We start from the raw sequence: 22,119 nt of genomic DNA on the forward strand, positions 1-22,119 counted from the left end.
ATATAAGAAATTGATTTCACAATTTAAATTTGAAAATGATTTGATTTTGAAAGCAAAAGTTGATTTTGAAAGCAAAAGTTGATTTTAAAAAATGATTTAGAAATTTCAAAAATCAAAATTAATGGTTTAGAAAAAGAAAATTTTGATTTGAAAGTTAAGTTTGAAAGCTTAACAAAAGAAAGAGAATTATTTTTTTTTCATGTTTGACCTATAAAGAAAAGAAAATCTTTTAAAATTAGACAAGTATGAGTTCCAAAAGGAACAAGGGGCTTTGAAACTAACGTTCAAGGATCCAAAGCAATTTGGATACCAAAATTTACTTAAATGTCTCTTGTGGGTGTGCGGGAGCAATGATGACAAAGTGAAGAATTGAGTTGCTCTAGCCACACTTGAAAATGAATGGGTAACCTCTAACCTTAATGTTGTTGCTTTGATTAATTAGTTGCTCATTTGATTTAAGCATGTATGAGTTTTTGATTTTAAATTGTTTTATGTTTTCTATCTCATGTATGTTGAAAAGTGTATTATGATGAATATTTTAATGTTTTAATGATTTCTCATAATGTTTAGTTCATCATAATGAATTTTGGTCAAAATTAGTTTTAAATGCAAATGATATCTCTCTAACAATTTATATCAATTTTTCAAATGCATAACATTTTTGGACAACTTTATGCACATGTACTTAAATTAACAATTGTTACTGCGTAAATTATATTAGACTTGGATATATTGAATTTCATGTGCTACTAACATGTTTGTTATTCTTTGTTGAAATTCAATGTCTTTTAAGTGTCGTGCTTTTAAAGTCAAATTTTTGTTTGGAATGCTATTTTTGAGGGGGAACTTTGATTTTTCAAATGATTTTATACTAAAATTTACCACTCACTCTCCATTCTTATTTTTGAATTGCATAAAGTTGAATTATTTTTTATATAACAAAAAGGGGGAGAAGTATGGTTTGAAAAATTCAATTTCAAGAATGAAAAATGAGGAGTTTTAATGTTTTTGCAAAATATGTATCTTTTTCATTAAATGTTTTATTAAGGTGGTTTTGCCAAAAACAATTTTTCAAATGTTTTGTTATATCAAAAAGGGGGAGATTGTTGAACTATGTTTTATAATATTTTGATATAACAAATTAAGGCAAAATGTTTTTGGACTTAATTGAATTTGTTCAAAGTTTTCAAAAATAATTCAAATCCCAATAAACTAGAATTTGAGCAAAAACAAGTTTTTCACATACTAAATATCGATATTGTTCTTACAATATTGATACTATATGAACAATATCGATATTGTTCATGTGGTACCAATACTCTAGGTAAGAGAAGTAACGATACTCTCAAGGTAGTATCGATACTACCAGCTTGTTCAAATTCCAGAATGCAGAATAGATACTGATACCTAAAGGGGTATTGATACTACTTTACATAGTAGTATCGATACCATGGTCACAGTATCGATACCGTCAGGCCCAACGACTAGTAACGATTAGTTTTATTTAAATATATTAAAGAAAGTATCGATACTCCCTGTCCTGGACAGTTTATTTTTGCAAAGAAAACATCCCCAAACGGCTAGAAATCATCCCCAATATCTAGAAACAACCACAACGTTATTCCAACATATAAATACAAGTTCAAGACACTTGAAGAAGGGTTCGAACACATATCCAAACAATCAAACACAAGATAAGAGTTTTTCACTCTTTATTTCTATTCTCTTGTAAATAGTTGTGTTTTGTGAGCGTTAATTTGTAAGCACATTACTTTTAGAGATTTCTTTGTTTATATCTTTTTCCTTTTGTAAAAGGGGTTTTGGGTTCTATCTTATCCAATTGAAAATATAGGGAGTTGTAAAGGTTACTCTTGATCCTTGAAAAATAAAGAACATATTAGTGGATTTGTTGGAAAATTCTAAGTGAGGACCTTAGGTAGTGGATGTAGACTTCATTGAGGGAGTTTAACCACTATAAATCCTTGTGCATCATTTTTCGTATCCATTAAATTTCCTTACTACCTAAAATTCTTAAAAAGTCAATTCACCCCCTCTTGGCTAATTATTTCGGTTGTCAATTTTGAGCTTCATAAATCCTAACAAAATTTATTGGTGATTATTTAAAAGGATGAAGTGTGTTGTATTGGGAAAGTTGATTTAAAAAAATTCAACATATGCAATATATTATCATTACATTCAATATCATGAAATCGTACGTTAATTGAGTATTAACTTTTGTGAGTGTTTAAATGTTCTTTCCTCTTTTTCCTATCTATAAATGTTCTTTCTAAGCTCTTGAACTTGGTTGCTACTAAAGGTTTGATTAGTTATCATCCCAAATGCAAATGTATTGGTCTTACTCACCTACCATTTGCTGATAATCTTTTAATTTTCTGCAAAGGCACTGTGGATTATGTTATTGGGGTCACTTCTGTCCTTGATTTATTTTATGAAATGTCTGGTCTTAAATTAAATGCTTCCAAATGTGACCTCTTTTCTGCTGGTGTTTCTTATTCCACTCTTGAATAATTGGAATTGATCACTGGATTCAAACTAGGTTATCTTTCTATAAGATATTTGGGCAGCCCTTTGGTCACAAGGAAATTTTCTGAAAAGGATTGCTCTGCCTTATTGTCAACATTAAAGCTCGGTTGAATCATTAGTTTGGAAAGGCTTTAAGTTATGCTGGAATATTGGAGCTTGTTCGAGCTGTATTATTTAGCATTTCAATTTTTTGGTATATGCAACTTTTCTTTCCCTACTTTGTTATTAAAAAGATTGAACAGTTATGTTCAAGATTCTTTTAGAAAGGGGCTAATAAGCCAGCTGCTGGTGCTTAGAGTGAGCTGGCAGAAAATCTGCCAACCTAAATCAGAGGGAGGTCTTGGCCTTAAAGACATGAAAACATGGAACAAAGCTTGCATGATGATTCTCATTAAGAAGATCTTGGTTAGTGAAGGATCTTTGTGGGTGGCTTGGCTAAGGAATTACATGTTCAATGCTAATGATTTCTGGACAGTTGCTGTAAAACCTAACATGAGCTGGAGCTTAAAACAGATTCTGAAATTAAGAACTGAAGCCTCCTCAATTTTTCCCTCTGATGCTACGAAAGTTGGTGATATCTGGAATGAGATTAGGGTGAAGAGTCCTAAAGTTTAATGGCACTCTCTGCTTTGGTTATCTCTTCTCATTCCTAAACATAGTCTTATTGCCTGGATGGCATTCCTTGACAGACTCCCTACTAAAGAAAGGCTACACCGAAGGGGATTATTAATGATAGCCACTGCATTTTCTGTGTTGTTGAAATGGAAACTAGGAATCACTTATTCTTCGAGTGCCCGGTTACTTTTTCATTATGGTCTGAACTTTTCTCACTCAATGGTCTACGGTTTAGGCAACCTTCTTGGGATGCTCTTTATGGATGGGTTGCTGTTTTTTGGAAGGGTAAATCCCTTCTTACTTTTATTATGAAAATTTCTTCGAATGCCTTAATCTACACCATATGAAAGGAAAGAAACAAGACGTTATTCCAAGATCATTCCTCAACTGTTGAAGATATGTTCAATGCTATCAAGGAAATTGTTGGATTTCATCTAAGGGGTAGACCTATTAGTAGATTAGACAATGTTAATATTACTCTTTGTAACCGATGGGGTATATTTAATGGGTTGATTGCCATTTTCTGTTTTAAGGCGATCTTTGTAAATCCGAACTTTAATTGTTTTTGTAGCAGTCATCTGCTTTTTCGGTAATAAAATTAAATTATCCAAAAAAAATATAACCATCATATTGTTCCTTGTAGAGTAATTGAGGCTTAGGCTTACATGCATATGCCACTTTTGTCGATTTTGTTCATGTGTATGGTAACATATGTCTATATCGCGTACCATGAATGCTTCTTTTTAGATAATTTTTTTAATTTTTTATTGTTTTGATCGTACGTTATAATAACTAAAATTGAAACTAAATTAAAATCGTCAATAATTATCACCGACTCCGATAATATAGCCGATATTTTTCCACGATTTTGAGCTTAAATTTTATTTTTACTAGAATCGAAGGATGACTTTTCCCAAGTCATCAACACCCAAAGATAACCTTGACAATTACTATATAAATCATTCCAAATCCTTAAGGGTGTGTTTGATTGGGGGAATGTGAGATTCCCATGGAATGAAATCCACATTCCTCCGTTTGGTTGGCCGAGAATGTTATTCCCGATAATCTTACATTACCAATAGTATATTTTTTGGGGTATATTACCGGGAATGTCATTACCTCCATTTTCTTAGGTATTATTGAATTACCGACGTTTTGGACTAAAATGCCCTTAAAAAAAATTCTTTTCAAAAATATCCTTATTCTGTCATTGAATAATAAAAATTCTATAAATGTTAAATTACAAATTTATCCTTAAACTATTTTAGATTTACAAAAAAAGTCTATAATTAAAATTTTATATGAAGTTCAAGGGTTAAAATAAAATTTTACCCTTTCATTAAACTTTTTTATATTTTCAATTTTGTAAAAAAATTATATAAATTTTATGAATTTAAATTTTTTAAAGAAAATATATAAATATTTTCCATCTTGTTAATAAAACAAATATATAATAAAGACAATTTGGTCAAATATACATTCAAATAATTTTTTATTCCTTTAACCAAACACGGTAATCTTACATTCCTGCTAAAACAACCAAACACAAAATACAACATTCCCAGTAATCCTATTCCCTGGTAATCTTTTATTCCCACTGGTAATTTTACATTCCGTGAACCAAACACACCCTAAATAGTGTCCTCACATAAATAATATTTTATATTTTTGAAATACAATAAATCACTAAAAAGACATGATAATATTTTCAAAAAATTAAAAAGAAAACACTTACACCTGATTTTAATTATGGTAAACTACTCTAATCATCACTAAATTTTATGGCTCATGTCGATTTTACCATTAAACTTTAAAACTCTCCAATTTGTACACCAAACTTTAGTTTTGCTTTCTTTATAAGCACTTAGTTGCTAAATCTTTAACAACGTGATGACATGACCATTTTATTTTCCCATGAGTTTTAATTTGTGTAGTGATTTTGTCACTAAATTTTAAAACAATTCATTTTAGGCATTTAACTATTATTTATGTGTCATTTTGGTCCACATAGACAATTGTAAACTCATTTAATTGTCGTTGTCAATCAAAACTACAATTGATTTTCATCCGTGATAAGATTGATACTAAAATATTTACATTTCACTCATTTTTTTCTTCTTAAAAATACACTCAAAATTGACAAAAATTCATCTAAAGATTTAATGTCCTAATACTCAAATCTTCTCTGAATGTCATCTGATGAGATTAATTTTGAAGTATATTGTTCGACTTCTTGAAGGAGTGTTTCTCGCATTTATAATTTGTGAACAAGCATTCAAACCCCTCTATTTCAAGTTGGGCTCTAACCAAAAAATTGATGGATTTTATTTTATATTTAATTTTGCGAACTTTGAATAGATTTTGAGAAGCATATAATTATTAATATATATTTTATTATAACTGTCAATATTTGACTCAATAATTGCCTATTTTATATTAAGTATTATAAAAATTTATTATAAAATAATAATTTCAACTCAAATTATTTTGAAATTGAACATATATGTGATTATTATTTGTTCACTGTGTAAGCAAGCAATTCCCAGAGGTGGGGTGAAATAGGCTATAGATTCCTAAATATCATCACACAGGCTTGGGCTCTAGTAGGAAGCGCTGGTCAATTCATAGGCAGCCCATTTTCCTAAAAGGAACGTGGCGTATTTCAATTGGAACCCATTCAAATATAGGCAAAAACTAATAAGCCGACACGCTGGATCCCCACCATTCCGTAGAAGTTTCCCCAAAAGTATAAAGTTGGCTTTCAACACGGAATTGGTTACCCGACAGGCCTTGGCTTACTCCCCAAGACAACCCCTTTTCAGTTTTCTTTATATATCATCTCCCCTCCGGCCTCTCCCTACAATAACACATTCTGATAAAATCTTTGTCAATGGCCGGAGGGACAGAAGCTTTTCCTGATCTCGGAAAACATTGCCAATTCTCAGGTTGTCATCAATTAGATTTTCTTCCTTTCAAATGCCAAGCTTGTCATAAGGTACCCCTTACTTATCCTTCATTCTTTTTCCTCTTGTTTGATCGGGATGATTGCATGAAGCATGCAACTAAGTTAAACCCCAGATTCATTTGTATGTTTACATTTATATTTCTAATGTTTGTATTAACTTTTGTATTAAAAACAAATCCGTGTAGGTGTTCTGTTTGGAACATAAATCGTGTAAGTCTCACGAATGTCCGAAACCGGAACATAACAGCAGGAGGGTGATTATATGTGAAATCTGTTCGACATCGATCGAGATAACAGGCAAAGAAGATCAAGAGAAGATTATATTGGAGATACATGTGAAATCTGGGAATTGTGATCCAAGGAAGAAGAAGAAACCAACTTGCCCTGTTAGAAGGTGTAAAGAGACGTTGACATTCTCTAACAGAACCGTTTGCAAGGCTTGTGGATTGGAGGTTTGTTTAAAACACAGGTTTCCAGCCGATCATGCTTGCAAACAGGCTTCTTCCTCTGTGCCGGCAGCGGCTAGAGCAGGTTGGAATGACAAGTTCTTGGCTGCTTTTCACTTGAGGAATGGTAAAGATTGTGGCAAGAGCGGACGGCCTTCATCACCAACTACTCCATCTTTAAAGGCCTATTAGGACTTTCAATGCTTTTCTCTCTATTTTCTTTTTAATGTAAATTTAATGAAAATCTCCATAGCTTTAATCTTCTTTCTGATATTTATAAATGAGATTTTAGAAATACTAAACATACCCGTTCCACATAAATTGGAAGAAAGATTCAAGTTACGGATGCAGAAGCATCCTTCCATGCTTTAAGCGAACACGAATCTCCTCCCTTCGAAGTTGAACCTGTCTCAACAATTGCATTGTATGACTCAAGTTTATAACCAAAAGAATTCCAAAATCAATGGCAGCAAATAAAATCATGATTGATACAAAGAGTTAAGAACTATAATAAAAAAAATTAAAAGAATTTATCCCCTATGGACATACAAATATACAAAGATTCGACCTCGGTTTCATTCTTCTTCTCTTTAGGGGGGGCAAAACCAAGTTATGACTGTTTAAGAAGTAAATTTTGAAGTGTCAAGCGTTACATGTTGGCTGTTGTTTCCTTGATTTCTTCCAATGTGATTGTCTGCATATAATGAAGAAAAATATTCACGTTGTTAGAGCAAACACCACAAGAAAATTCTGCTATATACACGATGCTCATCAACTATGTTGCTCCGACTCCTCACTTTTCTTTAAGCATCCGTATTTGACATCCGTGTATGAAGTATATCTATACACGGGTACAAGATATAACCCTCCAGATGCATGGAAAAATTTCAAAGGAATTGAAAATATCCATGTTAGACACCTACTTGTATTCAGCATTCACAACCAAGTCTAAGTAACATAGCTTGTAAGCACAGACAAAAGGAATTAGTAGCCACAATATAAACCTGATCCTGGCAAGCAAAGTCATTATCTGGAGTGAGAAAGAGCATGTAGTGACATTCTTTCCTGCCAAATAGTTTTGGAAATTGAATAAGAGAGCATAGATTAAATTAAAGTGATTGACTTATTAGCTGTAGATTCATGAAAACTGAAAATATCTGAGAGCCAGCGGTGATATCATTGTTCTCAAGCTGCATTCAAGCAACCAGCTTTTGTATCATATAAGGCAGCAGCCTCGAACAAAGACATGTTTCAACAATTAACCTTTATATAAGCAAACCCTGAACTTTCAAGGTTCAACCCATTAAACAATTTGCTTGCTAAAGAAAATGCATAAACTAGGACATGGCCCCTTGAAGAAGAGAATTATAGCTTGAATTTTTCATTGCAAGACCAAAAATTCAAGAAACGCTAGTGTGCTGAAAGTCCTTAGGATCAATCTCAATCACAAGTTTAAAGTTATGCTCGTAATTTCAAATAATAGCCATTTAGTTCTTCAGGACAGTGTTATCAGTTCAGAAGTTTTCACTAAGTCCATAATCAGCATAACAATGCAACTAATATTTATAAGGGATCTCAGAAGGTTTTATACCATATAACAATGGCCATAGACTGCTCAATTTAGATAGGCACTTATTGTCTATGCTTTTCTAGGATGAATCAAAAGATCTTTCTACTTCCCATACTACTTTTGCAGTTAGACAGAGTTGCGTGAGGAATATTTATAAAGTATGTTGCAACAATATATTTACCTCTCCCTCATCGGAACACATGGACAATTCCAAAAGCCCTGACTGACCTCGGCAGCTTTGTCGTCATAATGCCTGTAATATATTGGAATTACACTTCAATGCTTACTAAATCTGATATAGCTATAAATACCAAAAAGATATGTGAGAATAATAGGATTAAATATTCCGAACAAGATTCAGAGATAATGGAGGGAAATGTTTACCTACAAGGGCAAAGTGGCGCACCCGATGAATCTTTACGCTCAGTCAATCCATGTTAAAATATCCAAGACAAGCTTTTTTTAAATCCCATTTTTCAGATTTTTTTGTGTATAATATTTTGAACAGATGGCAAACCAGATAGATTAAATAAGAAACAAGCACCAGACATGATTTGCACTCTTCTCAAGCATGAGTTAGATTTCATAAGAAAAAACATGATCTCAATCAAGGCATGGATAGTTGGAAAAGTTGTATATAGCAATGTAGTAATTTTGTTGTTGTTCATAAGTGCACGTGTTCTGATCATTCCATCCATTCTTTGCAGTTTGCATGCAAACAATTGAAAACTTTTTAACTCAAATTCTCAAGTAGAACAACTACTAAATATGTTGAGCTCTAAAATATCAGATATAACAACTCAATTTGACGGAGTTGAACTGAAGATTTGCTTACTAGTTTAACCTTAGAAGGAAACATTCAATTCCTTCCGGTGACAACCTAGACTCCAAATGAGGTTCTGCTAGGAAAGGCCTAGGATAAAATACTAAAGAATGGAGGACCTTTTTCTAATTACCCCTCCCAAGACCTCACTTAAACAAAGCCATAACCAGGTACATAAACAATTTCTTTGCTCAAAGAAATTTTCAAGAGACATGCTGAAATGATCTACTGAAAAACTTCATGTATATATGCCTGAACTTAACTATAAAAGAAGTGCTTAGCAAAAAACTAAAGATGATAAAAAAAACCCAATTAAAACCATAGTGTTAATCAAATTTATAAATTAAATTAGAGACCATAGTACAATATTAATTAAATTTAAATTCCTACAAGTTAATTAAGATTAATTAAAGCATTAATAATTTGGAGACAATCGGACTCAATAATAATATTATCAAAATCTTAAACCAAAACAAAACTTGAGGGAGGACAAAGCTTCTGTCAACCGAGGTTCCAAGACTAATCTGGAGAAACCTGACATGCACCGTATCTCATTACCTTCTGCATTGCTCATAATTCCTACACACTGAATTGCACCCTCACCACCACATTATGCTTTTCTTTTTCACAATGATTGGCGGATGTTGGCTTTGACGTTGTTTACTGCTTTTCTTATTTTTCTTCTGTTTTTTTTTTAATGTTAGAGTTTGTGATCTGAAACATTCTTAATTTATGATGCGGGTGAAAGGGTATCTCCCTTCCATTACCAAAAAGGTGTATCCATATTCCCTCATTTCATAATTCGCATTTCCATCCCTTTGTTATACCCCATACTGGGTCATCATATTTCATTTCATTTCATTTAATACAAAATATTGGTGCTTTATAAAATGGCAAATATTATTGACAACTTTAAAGGTAAATAAATCTAGAACTCTCTTTGGGACTTGGTCACTTTAGTTATATCTCCTCAAAAGTTTCAAAACTGATGCCCATGTCAAATCAATTACACCCAGTTATGTTCCCAATTCACTTGAATTTACCTATAAATTTGCTAAAAAAGTAGACATCAATATATAAAAATAAATGCACTCGTTTTGGTTTAATCTCTCTTTCTCCGATGAAAACCAAGTAAATAGCATACAAATGGATAGAATTAGCTATAGATGCTGTAAAATTATTTGTAAGTGTTAAAGTTTCTTAGTATATATTTCTTCTTTACATTCCATCGAGCTGGAAGAAAAAAATAAATGTATCCAAGATCGATTGATCAAGTTTATTATAATCACAAGGATCAAAGATCAAGATAGATATTTTTGAAAGAATTAACACTTTTATTTAAAGGATGATTGATCTGGATGCAAGTTATAAAACTGAAATGAAAAACCCTAATATATATACACAACAAAAGCTACGGTTTCAGCTATAGATGATGATGAACACGGTAGATCTGCTTGATTAAAGCCATTACCATGGCTTTTCTATGTTTCTTGTTATATCTTAAAACATAAGAACAGTACAATATGCATCAGATGAGCATGGAAGAATTGCAGAAATTAAAAGACTATATGAGGTTTGAAAATATTATGACAAAAATTTATTGATTTTAAATTATTAATAATAATTTCTTTATATCACCGTTTTGAAACTGATTAAAGAAATTGTAATGTTTTTGCTTAAAATTATCAAGTATTATATTATATGATATTTAAAAAATAAAAATTATAAGATAATATTTTGAACAAATCTTTCATAGTTATTTAAAATTGCATATACTGCAATTGTTTGTACACAAAATCTTTAAAGATATCAATTTTCTATATTACCACTAAAATAGCTTAACGAGTTTAATTTTTGATTATTTTTATTCTCATTTTTAAAATTTAAAAAGTCCTAATATTAATTTATTAATCCAATAACAAATATAATAATATTTCTTTATATATATACATTTCATGACCCTAGTAAAAAGAAAAATAGAAACTATAGTTCAACAAATGCAGTTAATTAGTTTCACCTGCATTGCTAGTCTTAAGTTTGGGATTTCAATGTAACAACCCGGAAAAACGAAATATATATATTAATTTGGTGAAATTTGGTGACTAAATTAAAAGTTTTAAAAACTTGAAGTCCATTTTAAAAGTTGAAGGAAATTCAGTGACCAAACTCTGAATTATACGTTTGAGTGTTTTTCTTTCAAAGGAAATGAATTGGTTTCTGCGTGAACACACAGAAAACCAATTCATAAAATTCCCCTTCCAACAACCTTCTTTTAAGCTCGATTCCGACGTCGTCTGACCTCCGATCGTCAAATTAAAACCACCATCGTGTTCATCTTCGACCCGTGAACAAAACCCAGAAAACCAATTATAGCGAAACGCTGCCAAACGTCGGGAATTTTGAGTCAGAGAAAATATTAAATTCATTGCCGAACGTTGCTCAGTTTTCGACACCTCCCGCACCCTCTGTTTTGAAAATCGGACCGGACCGGCCGGTTCAACCGGTTCAATCGGGAACCGTTGCTTAGTCCGGTTCAATCTAAACCGGTTGAACCGCTATTAGTTAACCGGCCAGAACCGCTGAACCGTTCGAACGGACCGGCTGAAAACCGAAAAAAATCGGGAAAAACCGGGATTTTTTTTTAAAAAAAAATTTAACCAAACAACGTCGTTTGTTAAACGAGCTAAGTCGAACTCGAGTATTGCTGAGCTCGACTCGAACTTGAAAACTTTAAAAGTAAGATCAACTCAACTCAAACTCACAAGCTAAAAATTATCAAGTTCAACTCAAACTCGAAATATAATATTGAAACTTGAACTCAAAAAGGCTTGAACTCAAAAAAAATTTAGAAGCTCGATTGAAGCCTAAAATTCGAGCTTGATTGAAGTGAAAGAATAGTTTACTCAATGCTCACCAAAAGGCTCCATGATTTTGAATGTCAAATTACCTCTATTATTTATAGAAGTTAGTTGAGATGCTCTTCTATGTTTCTTAGCAATGTGAGATTGTTTTGTTCTCATATTTTTACTCTTTAGACTTTTGGGATGCTCTTCTATGTTTCTTAACCATGTGGGATTGTTTAAAAAAAATTAAACCAAACAATATCATTTTGTTATAATTTTTTTAACCCAAATTTTTTTTTAATTATAGTTATATAATTATATTTATTATTTAATATGTTTTACCTTAAATATTATGTTGTAGTAAATTTGAATTATTTTGTTTCACTTGATTTTATGGTTTTTAACTTATATATGTTATGACTTGCTTTGAATATGACTTGCGATATAAAAAATTATTTTTTATTAAATAATTTTGGTATTTTTATTTAATTTTTTAAATAATTATGACGTCGTCCGGTTCTTTCGACCAGTCGGAGCGGTTCGACCGGTTGAACCAGTGAACCAGTAGCATGACCGGTTCGCTAACCGGTCCGGTTCTGAAAACCATGCCCGCACCATCGTGTTCCTTGTGTCGTTCCGAGTTCGACGATGTCCTCATTGTCTCCGTTGGCAGCAGCGCGTGAGGAAGGTAAAGCAGTCAAAGTTTTTCGATTTGTTGAAATCGAGCTCTCCACCATTCAAAAATTTGAACCGAGCTTGGTAAGTGTATTGAAATTGATTAAAAGAATTTTAGGAATTTTTTTCAGGAATTTTTGGAAACTGGAGGAGGCCTCACGCGCCGCCCCTGCGCGTGGGGGAGCTACGAAAGGAAGATAAGCATTGTTTGACCGGCTTGACCGGTCTAAACCGATATGAACTGGCTTGACCAGTCAGAACAGGTTTGACCGGTCTGACCCGACCCGACCCGGGTGCTATTTTTGTAAATATTTTTAAAAGGGTGTTAATTTTGTAAATATTTTTAAAAGGGTGTTAGTTTCATAAGTATTTTTAAAAGGGTGTTAGTTTCGTAATTAATTTATGTTAAGGTGCTATTTTTGTAAAAGTTGACTGTTGATTGTGAGCACAGTTGACCAGAACTTTGACCGACATTGATCGGCTAGCAAACGTTCATTGACTTTTTCCGGGTATACTTATTTTAACATTTTTCGACGTCTCGAATCCGTTTTCGAAGTCTGTTTCACCAAATTCGAACCCGAAGGCCTCCAAATCGTCAGTCAAAGTAGTTGACTTTGACTTTGACCAAAAATTTGAATTTTTGAAAAGTCATATTTTTTGTTTTCGACGTCCTGATTCCGCAATCCGTTTGGTAAAATTTAGACTCGAAAGCCTCCAAATTGATAGTCAAACCCGGAAAATGTATATATACTTAAGAGTAGCTTTGAATAATTAAGACTGGGGACTGATAAATTATTATTGTTTGAAGGTACAAAGAGACTCTTCTGATCGCTCGACAGCTCGACCCAGCTCCTCTAGATAAGTTAAACCACGTGTGCCAATATTCATCCATATGACCCGTAAATTTTATGATTTCAGAAATTAATTATGTTACCCATTAGTAATATAGTGTTATTATGAATTAGGTTCGAAAACTGTAGTAGAGCGTGGCGAGGCCAGCAATAACTAGATCTACTATTTGAACCTATTATCGAGGCGTGTTCCCTATTTTATTACTGAATTGTTTTAATTGTTTTAACATATGGTACACTGAATTCTATGGTTATTGTTTTATTGATGCACCGATTTATTGCGATGGTTTATGGTTTATGACTGCTATATGATTTTTTGTTTGAACTGATATATGATTACCATGTTTATGGATTTATGGAATTTATGTTACGGTGCAATTGTATTTTTGAGATACGAATTTATAAAGTACAAGTCTGATTAAGCTGGAAAATTTTACGGACCTAATGTGACTCTTAGGTAGGCTCTACGGCCCTGAGATCATTCTTGGGTAGGCCTTGCAGCCCTAAGATGTGTTCTTAAGTAGGCCTCGTGGCCCCGAAATCTATCTTGGGTAGGCTCTCAGGCCCTAAGATGTTCCCTTAGGGTAACTCTTTTATGGGATTTACTGTAGTATGATTGTAACACCCTCAACCCGTATCCGACCTGAATACGAGTCTGGGGTGTCACATTGACTTTTCAAACTTTGACTCTTGACAAAATTCAAAGAAAATTTAAAACTTTCATTAAAATAAAAACTGTTTATTTACATAAATTGACCAAAATAAGCAAAATCGATCAGATCATATTCAGCTCAATCAATTAGTACATGCCAACTATGTTCAGATTAACCAAACACATTTAAATTATTTATTTTCTGATCTGAAACTTTGTAAGGAAAAATGCTGACCTGTCTTGCTCCTCTAAACTTCTCTTTTTGTTTTCCAAAACCTACGTGTGAAACACTCACACGCTAAGTCTATGACTTAGTGAGGCATTAAACACAATAAAGTAACTTTAATTACTTAATCATGTATGAACATATCATATCATGCTATTACACAAAACAATATAGCATTTCATGTAATCAAATGTACACATATACACATCATCATATCAATCATATAATACAATTCATATCACAAAAGCATATACTTTACATGTAATATATATGTTTATTATTATCTCTCTTTGTTAGCCCATGTACATCTGTGAGAACTGTATATATGTGAGTCTATTGAGGTTGTGCACTATGCTGTCACGACAGCTCGTATGGGGTCCCACTAGGGGCTATGAGATTTGTCCCGAAGGACCTATGTACTGTATTTGTCCCGAAGGACCACTCTTTAAGAACCATATACATATTTCAATGGATCACATATGTGTCTCATAAGACCTTGTAAATGTTCCAAAGAATACATATATGTCCCGAAGGACCACGTAGAACCCTCGACTCTTGGCATGCCAACTATACCTCTAGCTCTCTTTACACATAACATGGGCATTATCAATCTATCATGTCACATATTCACATGTACACTTTCATATCACGTCATATAAGCTCATAGCTTCTTCCACATATATATGTAGTCACATAGCTTCTTTTCATATTCTCATAAGATTACATAGCTTATATCTTATACTTTGTTTTCTCATGTTCACATATATCCTATCATATGGCTCATATATATACATCACATAGCACATACTTCTCATATCATTACATTCAAAAGCATGTTAACACATATAATCATGCATACATATAATTTATGTCATGCATATACGTACAATCATATATTCATGCATTCAACATAGGAAATAGACTTGTCACAAGTCTTGTTTCCATTTAGCACCATAAACGAATTAATATGCACTCACCTGAGCCTCACTAAGTTTCAATCAACTTTTATGATTTTTCCTTTCTTTCGATCGAATCTTAACTTGATGATCGTTCCGGAACTTGTTCGTGTTCGATATCTACATAATCACATATTGATACATATCAGTATCCAATTGATATACTCTAATCTATCATTTCTTAGACTAAAAGAAATGTCTATTTCCATTTCCCCTTGAAGTGCATCGATGCATTCTACAGTGCATCGATGCATTCTTTAACATGTGCATCGATGCACTACCCATGCATCGATACACTACCCATGCATCGATACACAAATTACCCTCGATGTTTCCATTTTAAGGGGATGCATCGATGCACTCCTTATGCATCGATGCACCAATTGCATTCGATGTTTCTTCTTTAAAGAGTGCATCGATGCACATTAAATATGCATTGATACACCTTGCCCAGAATTTGCATTTTAGCACGAAAATCATCAACTCTTCCCTTAATTCTTCTATTTTAAACCTCTAATATGTCATTAAACTCAACTACCATTACTTAAACCAACTTATATCCATATAAATCATCTTTAACCTCAAAATTCTATCTTCCCTAAGAAATTCAAGAATCATACTCAATTTCTAACATGTTCCAAATTCCATTCAATTGCTTCTAACTTCTTAATTAGACCATTGACAAGTCAAATTCAGCTTTAGAACTTCAAAAACCTTTCTATAACAAAAGTCCATTTCTACACCCTTCATATATTTCCTTTTTAATTCTCTATTATTGATGTTTAAAGCTTATATAAGCTTTCCTTAAGCTTATATAATACTCAAAGAATCAAAATCAACTTATAAATCCAAGAATTAAACAGCTGAAATTAAACTCACCTTTGCTCAACACGTTGGAGAAGAAGAAAGCAAGAAGAATAAGAGTTTTCCAGATACTCCTTCCCCTCCCACGTGTTTCTCTTCTTAAAGAGATAAAAAAATATCTTTTATGATAAATGACCACTTTGCCCTTAATTCATTTAATAATTACTAACAACTTTCTGAAAATATTCCCAAATAAATCATTGAACTATTTCATTCTTCTACTTTAATCACCAATTTCTGAAACTTTACAATTTGGTCACTAACCTAGTATTGAGGATGTTACAATGATTTTATGAGATTTACTGGACTATGCCTTGTTTAGTGTACCTATCATAATTTTATAGTAATGTTGGGACACACTGAGCCTAGCTCACTTTTCGAAATGTTTTCCCCTTTCAGATACTGTTGGTTAGATACCCCTGATCGAGCACTTGGAGGATCAACATATCTCTTGAAGTATATCTGAATGTAATGTTTTATCTTTTAAGTTGACTTTATTTTGATAACATGGACCTTATTTTAAAGTATTGGATTTTATAATGATTATTCTTTTGCTATTTATATTCGGTTTATCGTAATTTGGATTTTTAAAACATGTTTTAAATTAATTTGTTTCTTTTTAATATTATATTTATGAATTGGGGTTTTATAATATAATCTATTATAATTTCATAAATGTCATTTATAATGTGATTTTTCATTGATTGAATAATGGTTTTAGAAAATGTCTTTAAGAATAATGAATGTGATCCATTAGATTTAATCGAAACGCATAGGCTGGATCTAGGGGGTTACATTCAATGTTGAGAAAAGTTGCACATATTTTAAGTAGATTTTATTTATATGATGTTGACGGAATTTTTGGCTTGTTAGTGTTGTTGTATCGAAACTCTATTAATTTGGGAGTTTATTTCTCGTACTCATAATCTATGATGGATTCGTATTGTTAAGAGTATCTCAGATACTTGAAGAGATGAGCTCCTGCAAAAAAATGTAAGCATTTGCATACAAAGAATTGAGCCAAGAGTTCCACATTGACTCTCGTTAAAGTACACAACTTATACAGGCTGAGGTTCACAAAGTACTTCCAGAATAATGCGAGCAGGGATTGACTGAGGAGAGATTGTCGTTCTTAAAAATTTCATATATATTTTAAATATTTTAAATATTTTTTATTTAAAATTATTTTTATAAATCCAAAGATGCATGCTTGGTGATTAACCTTTGTGCTTAGAGACTCATGTTGTTGCGGCAACCGGAGCTCCAAGCTTCCAAGCGATCGAGGAACTGGTTGGACCCCATTTCGAATGCTTGGTTAGCTGATTAGCAGAGTTGACAGTTGGACTCGAATTTGAGTGGCAGTGGATTGATTAAAGGATAAAATGTTGTCGTTTGCAGATATGTAGCCTTAGTTAAAAGTGGACTGACATTCTTGAAAATATATGATAATCGTTATTATTCCTGACAATGTTAAAATCATATGTAATTAATATTTTTCATTTTCAGCCTTAGCTGTAAAGTCTAGTTTTGGGCAGCAGTGCAGGAACCAAGAATTCCTTTTTATTGTTGTTTTGACACACACTGAATTCCAAAGATTATAATAATTTACTCACCACCAAATGCGAATGTCGTCAGACTCAATTGCTTTAGCTTTGATTTTTGGTTATTTTATTATAGTTGAAATTAGTATTGTAGATGAGATAAGAAAAATAAAAATTAGTGGAGTTTATTTTGATGAAAACTTGATTAATATTTAATTAGATAAATTTGATTTAAATTTAAATTAAATTTTTAACGAATTAAAATAATTGTTTTACACTTAACATTAAAAAAAGTTACGAATAGATTAAAAATTTTATATTATTAATAATTTTAACATTGAAATTTTCATATATTTAATATTAAGATTTGAATTTAAGTTTCGGGTCGAGTTTAAAACGTCATATTATCCAATTATCTTTTTGAAAGATATCATTTCATTCAAACTGTCTTCTTTAGCACAATGTAAAAAAATCATTTGGAAAAATAAACTCTAAGACTTTTATTTCGATATTTTTCTAGGTTTAATATAAAAATAAATGTCTAAAATATATCTTTTTTTATATATATAGGTGTCTAAATTTTTTTGTCAATCCATGTGTCTAACGTTACAAGCTTTACCGTTTTAGGTATCTATGTCATGACCATCGTTAAAAAATTCTATTAAGTGTTATGTGACACGTTCTAGTAATTTTAAAAATTTTATTTTAAAAAACTTAAAATTATTATTATATATTAAAAAAAACTCTAATTTTTCTATATATAAAAAATAAAATCCTTAAAATCATCAACAAATCCTTAATCCTTAATCCTAACCCTAATTTCTCCATTCTAACCACAACTATCAACATCGTTGTCGTCATGCCGTCTCCATTGTCAATCGTCATTGCCCTACCGTTGTGGCTGCAACGAAGTCATTGGGTAGCTTCAATTTTGAGATTCTAGGATTATTTTTGTCTGTTTAAATCGTCAATTAGGGATTCTTTGGGTGACTGTGTCATTAGTGACGATTGGGATGAGTGGAGGTTCATTGATGCCAACAGTGGCGAATAGGAGTAGTCAGCGTGAATATAGAGATTGGAATAATGGTTTTTAAAATTTTAAGTTTTTTTTAAAGAATTTCAAAAGTTTTGAATTTTTTTTAAATAAAATTATATTTTTAAATTTTTTATTTTAAATATATATATTAAAATTACATTAACGTAATACGTGCCACTTAATGAAATTTTTTAACAACGATTACGGCTCAAACACCTAAAGTAATATCATTTGCACGTTAAAACACCTAGATTAATCGAAAAAAGATTTAAACACCTATTTAGAAAAAAAAAACGATATGATTTGATCATTTATTGTTATATTAAGCGATTGTTCTACTTTGCTGATTTTGCCAAATTAACTGAATGGTTCAGTTAACTTGATTTTAACCAACGCATACTCTATTACTCTCCCAGAAGTATTGTGACGATGCCAAATCTACAGTGAAACGTAAACAACACATACACAATAACAACTGCGTTTGATTTATTCACAAGTTATCATTAATCACAGTTTACAATTATAACCATGTATGGGAATGGAGTTGGGCATTGCATTCACCCTTTCACTTATTAACGGCAAATCTGTTCCTGTAGATGGCAAAGACCCATACCAATGGGACGAAAACTTAAATAGCATAAAGTAAAATAAGCTAAGGCCTGTAATCATTTGACTGTAAAAAGAAAAGCTTTGATACTCACGTTTGGTATTTGAGGTATTGATCAACTGTGAGAGATTTTGGTCCACCAAACCAGTTAATCATAAAGATGTCTTCGATCCCCAATTTGAAAACCCGGAAATCATGACCCTTAGGCCACCCTGTACACTCCAACCATTGCAAAATCGGTAAGTAGATTACTCGGACTCCAGTGTATTCATATCTAGATATTGCCGGATATGGGCACCCCAAAGTTAAATGAAATAATGGCAAACAACAGCAACAATTGTTTGGGATAAGATTTACCCTTCATCTCAGGATGCTTTGTGAACAATGCAGTTTGAGCAAATTCGGCCTCTTTAGAGTTTGCTTCAACTAGTACCAACTAAAAACACCATATGTGACATGATAAGCTCAATGGGGATGAAAGAAAACTGGATTTAGCAACGTACCTTTCCCGTGAGTGTGAGTTTTGCGCATGTAGGGCTTTCTGGGTCGGCATTGCCGCAAGTTCCGAGCGGATACTCACTGATTGTAAGTGAGGACCGCTGGTCTTTTAATGCATTTCTTGCTGTTGGATCAAGGGTTGTCAAATAGAAATACGGGACACCGGTACTTTTGCTGGGTACCCCATCACTAAACGAAACAACATTCCTGCAGGCACAAGCTAACGTTCTTGACATGTTCATACAAGTAGCTTTGAATACCAAATGTCTATCATGAAAATGAGATACCCACTGCATAATTTTGAGTCATGAATATTATCAGACGATTGCATGCAGGAGAATTGTAAACAAAAGCTCCAAAAAATATGAAAAACAGTGATCAGATCTCATTAAAATCTAATCCATACCAGTAAAACCACAGATTTGAAATAAGATTCAGATTATCCATGATCGTTTTTTTTTTTCTCTCTAGTTAATTTTGTTAATCTTGAAAACAATCCAAAATAATCAATGCCTCTGTTATTCCGACTCTTCCCTTCCCCTGAAGTACTTCGTCCAACATATATTTGACACCGGTAATGTATGTACAATCCTCCAAATATACGAAAAACTGCGGATATACACCTATATACGACACTTGCCCCAAGTTCAGATAACACAAATTACCACCAAATATCCCAAATACAATCATAAGTCAAAGAAAGAAACAATGTATTGAGCTTAAACATGAGGATTATCTTCATTGCATTACCAATACATAAATAAACATATTCAATATATATATATATATATATATATATATATATATATATATATATATGAGAAAAACTTACCCAAATGGTGACCCTTCCAATTCAATTGATATTGTGCTGCAAAATCAAAATGACAAATAAGGCAAACCCAAAACACCAATGTTTTCTTAGATTAAAGAATAATAATTCAACAACAGATATTATCAATGGAACAACATAAGTTCTGCTTCTTTTTTTAATTAATTTTTTAAATATATCTTTAAAACATGTATTATTTGGCCGTGGTTTAGATAATTATTCAACGATTAATCTTTGAGAAAAAGAAAGAAGCCAAAGCTTCATCTGCAGATACTTGAAATCATAACTTCAACAGTATCAATCAACTGGGTAATCTAATCAGACAATTGAAGAACAAGAAAACAAAACACAGAATCCAAATTACAAATTACAATCCCAAACCAAGCAGCAATTGCTTTTGTATAATAATGAAAAGTAAAAAAAATCAAAAGAGAAAGAAAAAATATTTACTTTAAAATCCCCCAAGAATTCTGAGACACCAACCAACGAGCATAGGCAGCAGCAGCATCTCTATCAGGTTTGGGTTCAGCTAATAACCTTCCATCAACGCATCCTTGAAAAAACAGGAAAATCAAGACCAAAACACAGTAAAAAAAGCCTTTGGTTTCCATTTTTTTTTGTATTTCTTTATGACTGTTTTTCTACAGAAGTAGATGAATATGAAGTCGACTCGACAGTATCCGTATTTATATAGAAAGTTTGGGACTTTGAAGACGAGTATGGGCAAAGGCAACGAATTTATCGCTGGAAGATAGGGGGTGTTTTAATCCTATGCTGTCGAGCACACGATATGAAACAATGCTATTGCTTGTTGTGATTGTACCTTTTGTCAAAGTCGTCAACTTTGCCCAATATTTACATTGCCTAATGCATCTACATGACTACGTCTATGGTAGAACATAATAATACAGTGCACTGATTTTACAAGATTGGGCACTTCAACTCGAGATAGATTTCAGGGTCCCAACAAAGCAATCAACATTGATCAACTTCAAAAGTTCAAAAAAAAAAAAACATTGATGAACTTCAACCCCACCGATCTTGAAAGGCATAATACAAATAAATACCTAATATATGTAATTTTTGTCTCTATTTTTTTAACATTTAACCCCCTCAAAATTCATTTTAGGTCAAAAAGTATCATCGTTTGATAAAAATTGTTAGTCAACTGACGGCCAACGTTTGAAATTAACTTAGCTAAAACATGTCGAAGGAAATACTGATGTGACATGCTCATATAATAGTAGATGATGACGTGATAAATTCACGTAGACTAAATGTTGATGTAGTATGTCCACGTGTGATGCCTGCATTAACAATTTTTTAAAATTAATTAATAATTATTTTTTATTAAATTAATAGCAACCAATCAGATGTTATCACGTGGTTGATGGATTTATTATTAAATTAAAAAAGGACCTCCACAAAATTTTACAACTCATGGGATTTGAACCTAGGTCTAAAGGTTAAAACCTTGATGCCTAACCACCAAACTAAGTCATTTGGTTATTATTAAATGGCTAATAATATCATTTAAAGTATATTGTTGTCATCAAAACCACCACTAACACAAGTATT

General features: G+C 32.2%; 3 protein-coding genes across 6 annotated transcripts; 1 reads left to right on the plus strand and 2 right to left on the minus strand.

Annotated features, from left to right (window-relative positions):
* The first annotated feature begins 5,999 nt into the window (after positions 1-5,999).
* On the plus strand, positions 6,000-6,841 carry LOC120122990 (zinc finger AN1 domain-containing stress-associated protein 12-like). The gene is made up of 2 exons (XM_039142012.1): positions 6,000-6,154; positions 6,310-6,841. Exons 1-2 carry the CDS (start codon positions 6,050-6,052, stop codon positions 6,760-6,762), a joined length of 558 nt encoding a protein of 185 aa, XP_038997943.1. The 5' UTR covers positions 6,000-6,049; the 3' UTR covers positions 6,763-6,841.
* Positions 6,842-7,151: 310 nt separating this feature from the next.
* LOC120123053 (ferredoxin-thioredoxin reductase catalytic chain, chloroplastic-like) lies at positions 7,152-8,577 on the minus strand (the record flags this gene model as incomplete). Its single annotated transcript, XM_039142060.1, has 4 exons — positions 7,152-7,264; positions 7,575-7,635; positions 8,322-8,393; positions 8,525-8,577. Coding segments are annotated over 4 exons (231 nt in total), but the record flags the coding sequence as incomplete, so codon positions are not given.
* A 10,524-nt stretch (positions 8,578-19,101) lies between these two features.
* LOC120123010 (protein CREG2-like) lies at positions 19,102-21,269 on the minus strand. 4 transcript variants are annotated; one of them, XM_039142030.1, is made up of 6 exons: positions 20,992-21,269; positions 20,545-20,580; positions 19,718-19,919; positions 19,572-19,650; positions 19,309-19,426; positions 19,102-19,197 (listed from the first exon to the last, which is right to left on the minus strand). In XM_039142030.1, the coding sequence occupies exons 1-6, from the start codon at positions 21,150-21,152 to the stop codon at positions 19,173-19,175; spliced, it is 621 nt and encodes a 206-aa protein (XP_038997961.1). In that variant the 5' UTR covers positions 21,153-21,269; the 3' UTR covers positions 19,102-19,172. The 4 variants fall into 4 exon arrangements, with proteins under 4 accessions (XP_038997961.1, XP_038997962.1, XP_038997963.1 ...); XM_039142031.1 differs by having other exon boundaries at positions 19,158-19,191; XM_039142032.1 differs by lacking the exon at positions 19,102-19,197 and having other exon boundaries at positions 19,305-19,426.
* Between the last annotated feature and the right edge of the window lie 850 nt (positions 21,270-22,119).

Source organism: Hibiscus syriacus, unplaced genomic scaffold, assembly GCF_006381635.1.
Source record: "Hibiscus syriacus cultivar Baekdansim isolate YM2019G1 unplaced genomic scaffold, ASM638163v2 tig00110388_pilon, whole genome shotgun sequence".
Taxonomy (NCBI): Eukaryota; Viridiplantae; Streptophyta; class Magnoliopsida; order Malvales; family Malvaceae; genus Hibiscus; species Hibiscus syriacus.